General features: G+C 40.5%; 1 protein-coding gene across 4 annotated transcripts in view; it reads left to right on the top strand.

Annotated features, from left to right (window-relative positions):
• Nucleotides 1-16,838, top strand: part of LIMS1 (LIM zinc finger domain containing 1) — an 86,598-nt gene that overhangs the window by 45,836 nt on the left and 23,924 nt on the right. For 2 of the 4 annotated variants that reach the window (XM_073614804.1, XM_073614803.1), the window contains exons 2-3: nucleotides 11,956-12,115; nucleotides 15,076-15,142. In XM_073614804.1, coding sequence (XP_073470905.1) covers nucleotides 11,960-12,115; nucleotides 15,076-15,142 — 223 coding nt within the window. In that variant the 5' untranslated portion in view covers nucleotides 11,956-11,959. Of the gene's footprint in view, nucleotides 1-5,843; nucleotides 6,147-11,955; nucleotides 12,116-15,075; nucleotides 15,143-16,838 lie in introns of those variants that run through there. The other 2 variants (XM_073614805.1, XM_073614802.1) reach the window with 2 other exon arrangements.

The raw sequence follows: 16,838 nt of genomic DNA on the forward strand, positions 1-16,838 counted from the left end.
AGCGATACCTCACATGTGTGGTTTGAACACCATTTTCATATGTGGGTGCAACTTACGTATGCATTCGCTTCTGCATGCGAGGACACGGGGGGAAAAATTTTTTTTTTTTTTTGTTCATTTTACTTTATTTTAGTTTGACACTTTTTTCCAAAAAATAAATGTTTTGATCACTATTATTCCTATTACAAGGAATGTAAACATCCCTTGTAATAGGAGTATGGCATGACAGGTCCTCTTTACAGTGAGATATGGGGTCAATAAGACCCCACATCTCACAGCTAGGCTGGGAAGCCTGAAATACAAAAAACAAAAAAGGATCCTGGCTTCGATCGTAGCGGTGAGTCGGTAGTAGCACCTGAGGGGGGGGGGGGGGACACGTCCCCTCTCGCCTCCCGTAAGAATGGTCAAGCAGTGGAACAGCCGCTATGATCGTTCTCATGGTGTAGGGAATCCCCGGCTGAAAAAGCTGATATCTGAATGATGCCTGTAGCTGCGCCCATCATTCAGATATCCCCGCACAAAGTCAAGGACGTCGTATGACTGCCGGCGGGCGGGAAGTGGTTAAAACACTTTGTGTTAAAAAAAAAAAAAAAAAAAAAAAAAAAAAAAAAAAAAGTTGTCCATTTATGCGATATTTCTAACACATAGCATGTACATACCAAAAATGACACCCCAAAATAGATTCTCCTACTCCTCCTGAGTACGGCGATACCACATGTGTGAGACTTCCACAGCCTGGCCACATACAGAGGCCGAGTACAGCTGAGCATGGCAAAGTAAGGCTGGGAATCGCCAAGTATGGCAGGGTATTGCGGGGCATTGCAGAGTATTTTAAAAAGGTGGAACGCCAACAGATTAATTTTAAAACCAGTTCACTGCAGCAACTTGTTTTAACCCTTTGATTGCCATGACGTATAATATGGTAATCAAAGGGCTAAATACAAGTTAAAAATGTAATAACTGCAGAAGAGAAGACCTTTTGGTTAGTATCTTTGTGTTCACTTTTGAGCTTTGTTTTCTAGCATGCTGTCAAACAATCGGTGTTTGGTCTAATTCCATTATTCCTTATCAAAAATAAGAACTGACTTGCATTCATGTAAAAACAAACGACCTAGTTCTTGAGCCCCGTACACACCGGCCAAGTATCGGGCAGCATCGGCCAGTTCAAAGGAAACCAGCCGACGTTCGGGCTGTGTACAGCAGCCGGTCCGACAGAAGCCAGCCGAACATCCAGCTTCTATCAAAGGGGCATGACCAAAAAAGGTCTGCCGATCGGCATCCAATCAGTACTATCAGCTAATGGCAGTACCCCTGTCAGAACACAGTAGCTCAGTAGGGGAGATCGCTGTACAAACATTGGATAGTTAGTACAGGATCTCCTTCCTGAGCTTTTTTGTTTTTTTTTTTATTCAGCCTGCTGGGTTGAATGAAAAAAAGAACTTAGTATGTACTAGCTTTATTCAGGAACATTTTAACGCCATATGGCAAGTTTTGATATAGTTAGGACTGGATAAAAACACACTTATTTGTCCTTCAAAAACTCCCTCTTTGTGTGTACTTCACTAATGAAACTCCTAGGGGTGTGTTTAGAAAAAAAAATTGCATAGTTGTGTGTGTGTGTGTGTGTGTGTGTATAATTAATATATAAATATATACAGTGATACCTCGGTTCACAAACGCTTCTGTTCATGAACAACTCGGTTTGCGAACAGTAAAGTTCACAAAGATTTGCTTCAGTACGCGAACGCGAACTGCAGCCATCTTCCCTGCTCTGACACGTTCAAGAGCAGTGCAAGATGAGTCTTAGACCCCATACACACTATTAGATTTTCTGCAGATTTTTGTCTTCAGATTTACCAAAACCTGATTGCATACAAATTGAAACTGTGACCTCATATTATATGGTTTTGGTAAATCTGAAGACAAAAATCTGCAGAAAATCTATTAGTGTGTGTGGGGCCTTAGGCAAACCTGTCCACTCAGATAGGGGTTTCTGCTCCCTGACTACCATGCGGGTGGGCTCACTTGATTGGGAATCATGGAAAAACTGTTCATATGAATTCTACAACTTTACCATGCCCTCAGATGATCTTTTCCTGGATCCACAGTGCTGTTTTCTGGCCCCTAGATTAAATTGGGGTTTGGGATTGTTTTAAACAAGGATTAAAGAGGAGCTATAGTGTTGTGTGTTTTTTTTTTTTCTTTATTTACATTTTTATACATAAACAAAAAAAAAGTTCAGAAGGGATTAACCTGATTTACATTGAGCCCTATGGGAAAAATTGCCTTGGTTCGCGAGTTGTTTCACAAATTAAGTTTGTGAACTAAGGTATCATTGTATATGTGTGTGTGTATATAGTGCCTTGAAAAATTATTCATACCCCTTGAAATTTTCCACATTTTGTCATGTTGCAATCAAAAACGTAAATGTATTTTATTCGGGTTTTATGTGATAGACCAACACAAAGTAGCACATAATTGTGAAGTGGAAGGAAAATGATAAATGGTTTTCAAAATTATTTACAAATATATGAAAAGTGTGGCGTGCATTTGTATTCAGCCCCCCTGAGTCAATACTTTGTAGAACCACCTTTCGCTGCAATTACAGCTGCAAGTCTTTTTCTACCAGCTTTGCACATCTAGAGAGTGAAATGTTTTCCCATTCTTCTCTGCAAAATAGCTCAAGCTCTGTCAGATTGGATAGAGGGCGTCTTCGCAGAAATTTTCAAGTCTTGCTAAAGATTCTCAATTCAATTTAGGTCTGGACTTTAACTGGGCCATTCTAATACATGAATATGCTTTGATCCAAACCATTCCTTTTGTAGCTCTGGCTGTATGTTTAGTGTCACTGTCCTGCTGGAAGGTGAACCTCCTCCCCAGTCTCAAGTCTTTTGCCGACTCTAACAGGTTTAGTTCTAAGATTGCCCTGTATTTGGCTCCATCCGTCTTCCTATCAGCTCTGACCAGCTTTCCTATCCCTGCTGAAGAAAAACATCCCCACAACATGATGCTGCCACCACCATGTTTTACGGCAGGGATGGTGTGTTCAGGGTGAGGTGCAGTGTTAGTTTTCCACCACACATAGCGTTTTGCTTCTAGGCCAAAAAGTACAATTTTGGTTTTATCTGACCAGAGCACCTTCTTTCATATGTTTGCCATGTCCCCCACATGGCTTCTCGCAAACTGCAAACGGGACTTCCTATGGTTTTCTTTCAACAATGGCTTTTTTCTTGCCACTCTTCCATAAAGGCCAGATTTGTGGAGTGTATGACTAATCGTTGTCCTGTGAACAGATTCTCCCACCTGAGCTGTGGATCTCTGCAGCTCCTCCAGAGTTACCATGGGCCTCTAGGTGGATGGCCATATCTTGGTAGGTTTGCAGTTGTGCCATACTCTTTTCATTTTCAGATGATGAATTGAACAGTGCTCCGTGAGATGTTCAAAGCCTAGGATATTTTTTATAACCTAACCCTGCTTTAAAGTTCTCTACAACTTTATCCCTGACCTGTCTGGTGGGTTAATTGGCCTTCATGATGCTGTTTGTTCACTAAGGTTCTCTAACAAACCTCTGAGGGCTTCACAGAACAGCTGTATTTATACTGAGATTAAATTACACACAGGTAGACTCTCTATTTACTAATTGGGTGACTTCTGAAGGCAATTGGATCCACTAGATTTTAGTTAGGGGTATCAGCGTAAAGGGGGCTGAATACAAATGCACGCCACACTTTTCAGGAATTTATTTGCAAAAAAAATTTAAAACCATTTTTATCATTTTCCTTCCATTTCACAATTATGTGCCACTTTTTGTCGTTCTAGCGCATAAAATCACAATAAAATACATTTGTTTTTGTTTGTAACATGAAAAAATGTCAAGGCTATGTATGTGTGTGTGTGTGTGTGTGTATATATATGTGTGTGTGTGTGTGTGTGTATGTATATGTGTATATATATATATATATATATATATATATATATATATATATATATATATATACACATTTTAAAAGAGTAACTCCAGGTATAGCATTAGTATACATGTATGATCCCCCTAGATCAGTGGTTCTCAACCTGGGCGTCGGGACCCCCTCGGGGGTCGAATAACGATTTGCCAGGGGTCACCAAATCCTGGGCTGTTCCTGAAGCCCACACCGCTCTCCCAGCCTTTTCGCAGCCGCTCATTCAGTTCACGGTATGGCTGGGGGGCAGAGACTAGAGGGGAGCTGACTGGTGAGGAATGTGAAGTGGGAGGGGCTGGAGGAGACCCTAACTCCTAACTTCGGCATAGGTGTCACTGCTGCGAGACATAACAAAGTTGGAGACACGGTGAGTAAAACTACCTGTGATTATAGTTGCCATTAAAAGTCTGCACTACATTTCTCGGATCAGCAGATGACCTTGATCAAGAGCACTTAAGTTGGCTGATCAGAACTCCCCCCGGCACTGCCACTGATACCACCCCCACCACCACCAGCACTGCCACTCATCCCATTCCCCCCACCAAGGAGTAAGAGAAGGAATAAAAATGAAGAATACATGGAAGGGAGAGGAAAAGAGGGGAAGGAACAAAGAAAAAGGGAGAGAAAGAACAAGAAAGATGGCTAGAGAGAGGGATGGGGAAAAAAACCCAGGAAATTATGATGGAGAGATAAAAGGCAAAGAAACGAGAACAAAGAGTGGTACATCCTAAAATGTACCATAAGGGGTTTTAATACTGTAGGAGTGGAAGGGACTCGGGCAGCGCTAAATGTCCTTGAATTAGGGGTGCAAATTACTTGTCTTTCCTTGGGTGCCGACAACCCACGCTACGAAAATTTTTCTGTTTGGGGTCCCCACAACTTAGGAAATGTTATCAAGGGGTCACAGCACCGGAAAGGTTGAGAACCACTGCCCTAGATGTTGGAATCCACTGAAGTAGACACTGTTACTTCAGGGATCTCCACTTGCTTCCAGATCATGTGCCAAGCTAGCCTGCTGCATTGTGAACAGAGATCGACCTTTCTACATGGGTGCCATTCAGAGAACCTATTGGATTTTCTCAATGAATCCAAAGCATTCTAATTTGACTCAGTGGATAGGCGGTGTTGTCATGTTCTCCACCTGCAATTCTTCAAGTCCACATAATTTCACCTTATTGACATACTTTGTGTTGTCAGAGTGGTGATCCTTTTGTTTCTTTTTGTTGTTTTTGGGTTGGGGAGCTGTAGTTCATTTGGTTTATGCATGCAAACTTCCCAATGTAAAGTTCAATGATCAATTTGTATACATTATAAAGGGTTGGAATTTAGTATGCCAACCCCCAGCAGTGAGACACGTGCTTTATAAATCTAAAACCGGTACAGATGCCACCCCCTTTTGGACCACTGTTTGCTGGTCTTTCCATAAATATGTATATTTGGGTGTGCCAAGCACTCGGTCTGTGTATAGGTGAGGAGTGGACAGACATTATTGGTTATATTGCTATTTATATTGAAGGGGCTTTGTACAATATGAACTTGGTATTTTACCAAATGGGCATGCAATTCCAACTGAACACAACCTCTATAAATATTACTTAAGGTCACTGTGCCGTTTAATTGTCTTGGATTGGTTCGGCAGGATTTTGTGCATGCTTGTATTAAAATTCAGAAGAGGAATGCATAGAATCAGGGTTATCTCCTGGAAGAGCCATAAATCATTTTGAGCTCCTTTTTTTACTGCCTTGCTTCCACCCTTTGGAGGGAATGGAATTTTTAACATCAACAGCAAGCAGCTGAGTCCCAACCTTCATTAATGACGTATCTTCTACTCCACAGCCTTAGTTGGAATCTGTGCTGAGGAATGTGGGCAGCACTGTAATGTATCCTTGTGTATGAGTCACTGTGTCAGTCTGACATTGGAGTAGCCTGGAGTACAGCATAGAACACTTGTTCTTGCCTGGATGAGCCCTGTGTTACATCCAACGGTGGATTTGTAAAAATGATGGAAGTTCAGTCCCGGTTACACCCTAATATTCCAGAGAATGGGGAGCTGCCTCCTATGGAAGTCAGTAGCAATTGTGTCCCTCAGGAGAGTGGGGGAGAGGATGAAAAACCAGTCTCCAATCTGCAGAGGAGACGCAGTGATGTCAAAGTATACAAAGAAATTTGTGACTTCTATGCCCGTTTGTAAGTGAAGGGTTTTTCTTCCCTTTAATTATGGAATTAATGGAATAATTGTTGTATTTATCGAATATGATGGGTTCTGTTGGACAATGGAACATGTGCAGTGGGAAGCATTTGGGTCAATGGGGTTTCAGTTTGAGACAAGCTTTCTATCTAGACTAATTTTATTTGCCAATAAAAAAAAGTTTATGTAAAGAACTGCTCTGCAAAAGCAAAGTCCATCCTGTTGTAGCATTTGAAACGGTTTACAGAGTGCCAAAAATGTACAAAGTACTCTTTATGGAAGTCACTGAGGAAGAATGCTTTGCATGCCATGGAGGTTTAGTTAAATGGCTTGTGGTTTTAGGTCTTTGTACTTTATGAAGTATAGTTTGAGACCTAAAAAAGAGAAACAAAGGTTTGCTGGTTTTCACTCTTCTTCCATCCCCTCGCTCAGCCCCCCCCCCCCCCCCCCCCCCCATTTATATTATTTATTTAAAGGTTTTTGTTTTCACCTAATTCTTAAAAAAATATTTATGTGGCATCTTTGCTGATGGTGCAGCATTTGCTCTTTGTTTTCCTGCTTGTAACTCTACCATGAATTGTGCATCTCCTTTTCTGTTATGTCACTGTTTCCTTTTCTATATTCACACTTCAAGTGTGGAGTGATTTGAAAAGGAAAAATTTGGATTTTTATTCATAGATTTGAAAAGAATGTTAAACATATTTAGCGGTGTATGTATTCTTTAAAGAAACTTGCCTGGATGACTCTTGGAAGGAGTTGTGCAAACACCAAAATGCCTTGCTGGGTGGATGTCCGTCTGGAAAAGTGGGCGTTCCTAGGCAGGTTGCATTTACTTGGAAAAGTATTGCCCGTATGTGATGCTGAGCCTCCATGACTGAAAGAACTGAAATCCAATGAAAGAAAGGGACAGGCTAGGTATACGAAGACTAGGGAGGAAAGGGCTTGGATGATGCTGGACTTCCTCCAACCAGGAAATGAGGCAGGCTCTATTTGACTTGCTGCATTAGTGTGTAATGAAATTTAGAGCAAGTTCAGTGGAAGATAAGAGCCAGTACAACTGTGCAGGACTGAAGTAAAGCTGGAGTTCAGCTTTAAAGTACAAAAAATGCAAAAGGGTAGATCACCAATCAGGTGGTTGTTGCAGTATGTGTCCCCATTCGTGATATTTTATTTTATTTATTCATAAAAAATGCTGCTTATACAAGCATTTGACTGTTTTTTTTTTTTTCTTTTTTTTCTTTCAGTCTGTTGAAGCAACTCTGTTATGCCGCGTACACACAAGCGGACTTTCCGGCGGACTAGTCTGACTGGCTACTGGCTATTGAACTTCTTTTTTTAGTCCTGTTTATGTCATCACGTTCAAACCGAACAGACTTATGAACGGACTTAGTTCTGTCGTGCGTGGCCAAGTCCGTTGGTTCGGAAAGACCGTCGGACCTAGTCCGCCGGAAAGTCCGCTCGTGTGTACGCGGCATTAGGCGCATTGCACATTCGGGCATTTACAGACATATTTGTGGAGGAGCGTTTTGTGTACAAGTTGCATTTTTGAGAGGCGCTTTGGGCAGAAAAAAACATTTGATGCACCTAAATGCGCCTAAACACGGTGTTTAGGTGCATCAAGCATTTTAAGTGTACATTATTTTTTTTTCTAGTGTTTTGGGGGAAAAGGCCTATAAACACATGTGCCTAAATGCGTGTACAGTTTTCTCCATAGGAATGCATTTTAGGCTGCCTTTTTTTTTTTTTTTTTTTTTTTTCTTTCCTGACAATTTTTTCTGCTGCTTGGTGTGCATGGACCCTTAGCCCTGGTTCACACTGATGCGATGCAGGGAACACAATGAATCCTGTGCTTTTCCCACACTGCATTGCAGTCGCATGGCGTTCATGTGATCTGCTGTGGCTGTTAGATTAATGACACCTGAAACTGCTCGCAAAACGCAGTGCTATTGCCAGAATCGGATTGCATGGGTGTGAACACCCATATAATGCCATTCGAGTGTGGTAAAAAAAAAAAGTGTCTTGCCCCATTTTGGTGCGGATGCGATTTTGAGCCATACAAAATGTATGGCTCAAATCGCACAGACATCACATGTTATGTGCACAGGAATGCGGTGCGATTCCTGTGGGAATTACATGCGTTGTCCCACAATGCACAAGTGTGAACCAAGGCTTAGAGAGGATTTTACAAAGTTTTGAGAGGTTTCCTCTTTTGTATGCAGAACAGGACTCGAGCAGAAATCCTTCAATAGTGAGAAAAATACCATCCAAGATCGTTGTCACTGGAACAAGAGTCCACATTGGAGAATTTCCCTTCTATTCCTGTTCTGGATGTAACTCACTATATTGGAATGTCCCTTGCTTTCAGTCCTGGTGAGAATAGTCACCATAGTAAATTAGAGGGTGAATCCCACCAGTGGGGACACAAACAGTAAAATCTACCCAGTTGGGAAACTTGTTTTTTTTGCATGGGTGAACAGTTTTTTTTTTTTGTTTTTTTTTTTTTTTTTTTTTTGTTTTTTCCCCTAAAAAAAAAAAAAAAAAAAAAGTTTTTGTGTTTAGATACACTTGTAAACCTGTGATTGCCACTTTTACCTATAGGTAAGCCTAGAATAAAGCTTGCCTACAGGTAGTGGAAATATCTCCTAAACGTGCGCCGTGTAGAAGATATTTACCTTTTTTAGTGATGTCATCGGCCCATGCACTGTGAAGAAACGGACCTCCGTGCCATTTCTTCACTCGCAAGTGCCGTGACTGACAGCAAATGCGTGGGAATGACGTCACGCTGCTCCGGCCAGTCACAGGGCTAGAGTCCGCGGCCTCGGGAGGAAGAGGGGCGAAGATGGATGCGGCCACCAGCGGGGACACTGCGCTGGTAAGTGCCACATAATGGGCTAGTATGCAATGCATACTGACCCATTATGCTTTTACTTTGCAGGGGAACAAAGAGGAAGTAAAACCCATCAGGGTTTTCTTCCTCTTTAGGAGTACATTCGCACCAGATGCAGTAGGACTGTGTTGGAAGGCTATTCCAGAGTAGTCCCTCTGCATTACAAGGCAAAATGCCTTGTCTCCAGTGTGCCCCAATAGAATTTATTGAAATGTCACACTGACATTTCAATAAAGTTCATTAGAAAAAGAGAGCAGTACAATGCGCTGAGATTGGCGCATTTGCATTGTGGTAATCATGCCAGACCACACCAGTTGCAGCGTTGTAATGCAGCGGCTGGTGTGAATTTGCCCTTAAAGCAGTAGTAAACATAAAGTTTTCCTGTGGGTACAAGGAATATCTCCTAAGCATGCACTGTTAGGGGATATGTGCAACTTCTGCAGCCGTTGATGCGACCAGTGTCACGGCATGCTGTCCATTCATTGTGCTGTGCCACGGCCATGTCTCCCATGCGCAGGTGACGTCATCACGGTTCAGGCCTTTTAAATGGCCGGAGTCCACGAACCTGGTAGGAAGACCAGGTGAAGATGGAAGTCCTGTCATTAGTGACAGCCCGCCACTTGAGGGCTTCGTATTCAGCTAAGTCTTATAATATGCTAGTAGTTACTGCATACTAGCACATTATGACATTAAAGACGAGTTCCTCATTTCAGTTCATCATTAGGTATAGAGATTTCACTAGACTCAAATTTATGTTTATTAAATATAGTGGAGGAACCAAATATTTCAAAACATACCCATACTGCAATGACGAGAGGCTTGTTTCAGGCACGAAAGCTAATAGCTCAGAAGTGGATATCTATATACCCCCCAACGGTCTAAGAATGGAGAACACAAATAAAAGAAACCATAATAAAGGAGGAATTTATTTATACACATAGAGGGAGCCAAGATAAATTTGACGCCATCTGGAAAAGCTGGGTAGAGGCCTGGGACAATGAAAATAAAAGATGAATCAATATGGGAGAGGGACAATATTGGGAGAGGATGGGAGGACGGGGGGGGGGGGGGGGATTGGCTTTTGGGGTCGAGGGGGGGGGGGGGGAGAGATACAGTAGGGGGAGGAAATCTATTTTTTTTTGTTGGGTTATGCCCCCTTTTTTTTATTTTTTTTTTGCTTTTAGTTTTTGTTTTGTGTGGGTTGTTTTTTTTTTTTTTTTTTTTTTTTTTTTTTTTTTTTTTTTTTTTTGGGGGGGGGGGGGGGGGCAGCTGAATGTTAGAAGCAAGATTATGTATCTGGAATAAAATGTATGGATAAATGTATAACTTGTACTGCTATGAAAAGAATAAAAAAGTACTGAATCAAAAAAAAAAAAAAAAAGAGTTACGCCCTCCCCCCATGAAAAAATTAAGTCAGCAGCTACAAATACTGTAGCTGCTGACTTTTAATATTAGGACACTTACCTGTCCAGGCTTCCCGCGATTTCAGCACCCCATCCAATTTTAGGATCGGCTAATGGGTGCAGCCGCTGCAGTTTGTAATGAGGGAACCTGGCAGTGAAGTCTTTCGGCTTCACAGCCTGTTCCCTACTGTGCATGTGCAAAGCGCGCTGGGCTTTCTTACTGGCCTGGTGGCAGAGGAAGGAGGAGGGGGGCTGAACTTCCGAGGGGCGGGTACCTGTCCACCTTGAAAGGTGCCATATGTGGCACTGGAAGGGGGGGCGCAGATGAGTGGAGGTTCCACTTTTGAGTGGAACGCCGCTTTAATTTGCAGGGGAACATTTTTACTACGGGTTTTTTTTTTGTAAAGTTTAAAATATCCATTATGGATGTAGAATGTTTACATTCTCAAAGGGTTGGTGCCCAAACGTTGGCATATGAAATTGCACTCTGAGTACTAGCCAAATCTGTGTTCATAAAGGCACTTCATTGAACTGAGGCTTTAAATGTGCCATTACCTTACAGTGTAACAATTGCTATTCAGGTAAAGAAAGTTGTAAGGTTTTGTTACGTGTTCATTCTCCCTGCCTGCTTTACCACTTTCCTCACTAGCATTTGCCATATTGTAACTCTAGTTCAGACTTGAGGGGGTAGGGGTGGCAGTAATGCCACCTGTCCGTTTTAGAACACTGTCAATCACGTAAAATTAAGTAGCATTTGATTTTTTTTTTTTTTCTTTCCACGCTGTATAATAAATCTGCACACATTGTGAAACTAGTGAAGTGTGCTATTGTCTGTAAAAGATGTTTGCTTGGGTTCTGACAATAGGAAATGACAGCTGCAACGAGACTATTGTTAGATACCATTTACTCTATTTATAAGTTAACTACATGCCATTGATACGTTTACTAGTTTGTATGTTGAATTGTGACTTTCACATAGTATTCACTTTATATTACTTGTGTAAGTACAGTGAGAACATTTTGTATTATTTTTAACTTTTGTTGTAAGTTTCCCATATTAGGAGACATTTTATTGCATTCTTCAGTTTGCTCATGTAAACACAATGGATTTTACAAGTGATCTACATAGAGTTGAGCTGTCCCATGTGTTAATGTGCACTAAGATGCATGCACATAGACCAATTTTGCATGGATTCACAACCAGCCTCAGTGTGAATGTAAACATTTTGAATTCCGTGTTTTGCAGCTGTTGTGGTTTTGTTGTGTTGCGGCAGTGAGCATTACATTTACCACATTTCCTCCTTTTATTCAGGCTACAAATGTATGTGTGAACACTGTTTTATGTGTGGGGCTCCGTGTAGTAGGCAATATGACTGCTCACCTCAAAATGTGTAGGTGATATTTGCAGTACACTTTCAGATGGTATAGTGTTGATTAAAAGAAAAAAACAAAAATCTTCAATACAAGGCTTGCAAGTGTATTTCCTAACGTGCCCACCTTTTTTGTGTTTTCTTGTAGCAACATGGCAAACGCTTTGGCAAATGCGATGTGTGAGCGCTGCCGGTCTGGCTTTGCTCCAGCAGAGAAGATTGTGAACAGTAATGGAGAGCTGTACCATGAGCAGTGCTTTGTGTGTGCCCAGTGCTTTCAACAGTTTCCAGAGGGGCTCTTTTATGAGGTAAGGTGTCTGCACTGTTGTTCCTGGCCTAAGTTCACATATTTGGACTGGCTGTCCTACTTTCTGTTGGGGATGGTACAACACTTAAACCATGGTTGTTATAGCAAGACAGCATTGTGCTGTCTCGCTATGACAACCATGGTTTAAGTGTTGTGCCACTCATCAGTAAAATTGTGTTGACGTATCAGAAGGGGCCAATATTCACATTAGAATAAGATCGCCTGAATGTTTCGCTGTGCTTGGGAATATGGTTCCACTGCAGCAGCCATAATGGACCAGTAGTAAAACCTTACATGATACTTCAAGTATGATTTTTTTTTTTTTTTTTTTTTTTTTTTTTTTTAGTTTTGAATAAAGTGGGAGGGTTAAATTGTCTATAGTAGTTTTTATTCCAGTCTATTGATTATTGGGGAAAATTTTCCTCTCCTATCATTGTGGTTATGAGAATTGGGAAAAAATTCAGTCACTAGGCCAGGAAGATCATGACAGGTAAAAAACAGATAGGAAGTAAAAATTTCTGGGGTGCCAACAATTTCGGCCCGACTGTATGTTCATTTTATAACCTCAGTACTGTATTAGCAATACAAATAGTTATTTCTCATAAACCAATAAAAGTAGTAACCACAACAGTGGCAACAGTAAATTGTGTGAACGAACAGGCCATAATAGCATCCATGAGATTTTTTTCTTTTGTTTTCTTTTTGCATGTTGGTGTACTTACAGCTTTGCACATCTGCTGGCAGTAAAGCAGGCACATGCAGATTTGAGTCTTGGCAGATTTGGTATCTGTTTACTCAACTCCATGCCATCTCTTTTAACCACTTGACCTACGGAAGATTTACCCCCTCAATGACCAGGCCATTTTTTGCGATACGGCACTGTTACTTTAACTGACAATTGTGCAGTCATGCAATGCTGTACCCAAATAAAGTTGGTCATTTTTTCCCCCACAAATGGAGCTTTCTTTTGGGAGTATTTGATCACCATTGTGATATATATATATATATATATATATATATATATATATATATATATATATATATATATATATATATATATATATATATATATACATATACATTTTTTTTTTTTTTTTTTTTTGCGCTATAAACAAAAGACCAACTCATTTGCGGAAAAAAAAAATATATAAATATATATATTTACTTTCTGCTATAGAACCTGTCCAATAAAAATCTTTAAAAAAAATCAATATGTATTCTGCTACATATTTTTGGTAAAAATCCCAATGAGCGTATATTGATTGGTTTGTGCACAATTTATAGCATATATATATACTGGACTTTTTATTATACTAGCAATGACCACGATCAGTGACTTACAGCAGGACTTGCATCGGACACCGATTCACACTTTTGATACTTTGTGGGAACCAGTGACACTAATAGTGATCAGTGCTAAAAATACGCGCTGTCACTGTACTAATGACACTGGCTGGGTAGGGGTCAAACATATAGGGCGATCAAAGGGTTAACTGTGTGCCTAACCAGTGTTTTTGTGTACTGTATGTTTTGCTTTTACTAAGGGAAGTGATGGATTTTATTCCCTTTGCAGGGACACAAAATCCATGACTTTCCCCTGTCAGAATGGAGCTCTGCCTTGTTTATATAGGCAGAGCTCTGTTCTTTGTTTCTACCCAACGATCAGGGGGTATCCATTGCCCATCATAAGCAGATCTGAGTGATCACCGCAGAAGTGGCCTGCCAGTGGTGTGCGCGCCCCCTAGGCAGAAGTGCGGAATCACGTGTGTGTGCGTGCGCGTATATACGTGATTCTACACAGCAGGGCGGCCCTGTAGCAGTATATCTGCTATGAGGCGGTCCAGAAGTGTATATTGTTGTGTTTTTTTTTTTTTTTTTATTGAATTTTCATGTATAAGACAAGTACATCAAACACTACGTATAGAACCAAACAATTAATATTTCTATGTTGCCCACGCAGGGGTCAGTCAGTGAAGGCACATAGTATCTAAAACTGTTAGCGGGAGCAACTCCAAGTGGACAATAGTGTGACCGAGTAACTTTGACTATTAGATAGTGGTAAAGGACTCAAGGAAAAAAATAAATGCAGATTGGCCTGTGGTACATTCACATTCAGCCCAGAACTGACCTAGGTCCATCTGGGTCCCCAGATCCTTCATCACCCGAGAATTATGAGGCAGTTTCAGGGTCTGCCAGCCATTTCGCCCACACTTTATCATATGCTATCATAAGCCTATGCTAATGTCTAGACAAGAAAGTGGAAGTGGGCTGTTTAAGTTATTTAATGGCAGAAAAAGTTTTACTATCCAAAGTTGGAACAACAAGGGCAGAAGATTTAATGGATGGAACGTTGAAAAAATGACTGAAGGTCCACATTAACTGGCTTGCCTGCAGTCCAAACCTTTCACCAACTGAAAATATTTGGTACATATTGAAGCGGAACATGACAAAGAAGACCCAGGACTGTTGAGCCATTAGAATCCTGTATAGGGAAAGACTTGCACAACATTTTTTTCTCAAACCTCCAGCAACTGATCTCCTCAGTTCCCAGATGTTTAGAGTGTTAAAAGATGTGGGGATGCTACACCGTGGTAAACCTGGCCCTGTCCCTTTTTTGATATGTGTTGCTGCCATCAATTTTTTACTTTATTTTCTTTTTAAAATGGTAAATATTCGCAATTTAAGTTTGCAGCACTCCAAAAACCATACAGAACGTCCATATAAATCAGTAATTCATGAGTTTCAAGTTTGATTTTGGGTGTAGCGCTGACTTTTAGATATTTTTTTATTAAATATTTGATATGTTTTCTATTGTGAATAAAATATGGGTTTATGAGATTTGCAAATTATTGCATTCAGTTTTTATGTAGATCTTACACAGTGTCCCAATTTTTTGGGAATTGGGGTTGTACATAATGGTATCATTGTTGTTGATGGTGGTGATCAATTATGTTTCCCCAGTTTGAGGGCAGAAAGTACTGTGAACATGATTTCCAAATGCTATTCGCCCCCTGCTGCCATCAGTGTGGTAAGTTGAAATTCTTATGTCTTTACAGTTTTCTGATGTAAAATGGAAGTTGACTCTTAATTTAGTAAATGTTACCCTTCTTTTAGTTTTTTTTGCTTTATAACAACCACTAGCATGATATCGGTGCTTACATCTAACTTGGGACAATGCATGGAGTTTGCATGGTTTCCCTATGTTTGCAAAATCTTTTTTTTTTTTTTTTTTTTAGGAGCAACTGTTTTGTTTACACTTCGGCTGTCAGCAATGGTACAAAGCATTAAAAAGTTATTTACAATTTTTTTTTTTATTTTGCACTTTTTTCAATGTGAAACTTGGAAATGTATGTTAAAGGTGTAAAAATATTAATGAACAAAGCAAGCGGAAAAAAAAGTTTTAAAAAATAGTTTATAAAATAAAAGTAAACAAAAAAATCAACGGGAAAAAAATTAAATGGAGGAGAAGAATAAGGAGTTCATTAAGGCTAATTAGAGGAAATTAAGGATTACTAAGGGGCTAAAACAGAGAAACATTAACCACCTTAGCCCTGGAAAGGTTTCTCCCCCTTCCTGACCAGGCCATTTTTTGCGATACGGCGCTGCTTCGTTTTAACTGACAATTGCGCAAATTTGTCCCTTTTTTCCACAAATAGAGCTTTCTTTTTGTGGTATTTGATCACTTCTGCGTTTATTATTTTTTGCGCTATCAACAAAAAGACCGACCATTTTGAAAAAAAAAAAAAAAATTTTTTACTTTCTGCTATTAAAACGCATCCAATAAATAAAATTTTTAAAAAATCAAATTTCTTCATCAATTTAGGCCACTATGTATTCTGATACATATTTTTGGTGAAAACAATCCCAAAAGCGTATATTGATTGGTTTGCACAAAAGTTATCTCGTCTGCAAACTATGGGATATTTTTATGACATTTTTATTTTTACTAGTAATGGTGGCGACCAGCCATTTTTAGCAGGACTGTGACATTGCGGCAGACAAATTGGACACTGACACTTTTTGGGGAACAGTGACACCAATACAGTGATCAGTGCTAAAAAAAAAAAAATAAAAAGAAATGCACTGTTGCTGTATAAATGACACTGGCAGGGAAGGGGTTAACATCAGGGGCGATCAAAGGGTTAAGTGTGCTCCTAGGGAGTGATTTCTAACTGTGGGGGGCGGGGGCTTAACTGGATGAAGAGAGAGATCTGTGTTCCTGATTAGCAGGAAGACAAGATCTCTCTTCCTCTGACAGAACAGCGGTCTGGCTTGTTTACATAGGCAGACCGCAGTGCTGCCTCTCCAACGATTGATTGGCGGGTCCCGGCGGCCATTGCGGCCGCCGGACCCACTGATTGTCTCCCGCTGTGTCCAATCACGGTGGGAGTGGGTCGCCAGCGGCACATGCGCCCCAGACCCCAAGGCGGAAACAACGTAGAGGCATGTTTCACGCAGCTGGGCTGCCCTGCTCTGCTGCAGTAAATGTGCGTTGGGCGGGCCGGAAGCAGTTAATGTAAAAAATATATATAATTATTTTTTTTACTAGACGGGTTGCTTTAAACCGACTTCATCTGCTGATTAAATTTCATCTCTTTGATCTGTAGATGAAGAAACAGAAAGATACAAAAAGAAACCATGTTTCTTTTTACCTTTCTGTTTCAGCAGCTGAGCAATGTTGTTGATAAACAGCTGATGTTTTTTTTTTTTTTTTTTTTTTTTTT

Source organism: Aquarana catesbeiana, linkage group LG02 (genome assembly GCF_042186555.1).
Source record: "Aquarana catesbeiana isolate 2022-GZ linkage group LG02, ASM4218655v1, whole genome shotgun sequence".
In the NCBI taxonomy this organism is placed as follows: Eukaryota; Metazoa; Chordata; class Amphibia; order Anura; family Ranidae; genus Aquarana; species Aquarana catesbeiana.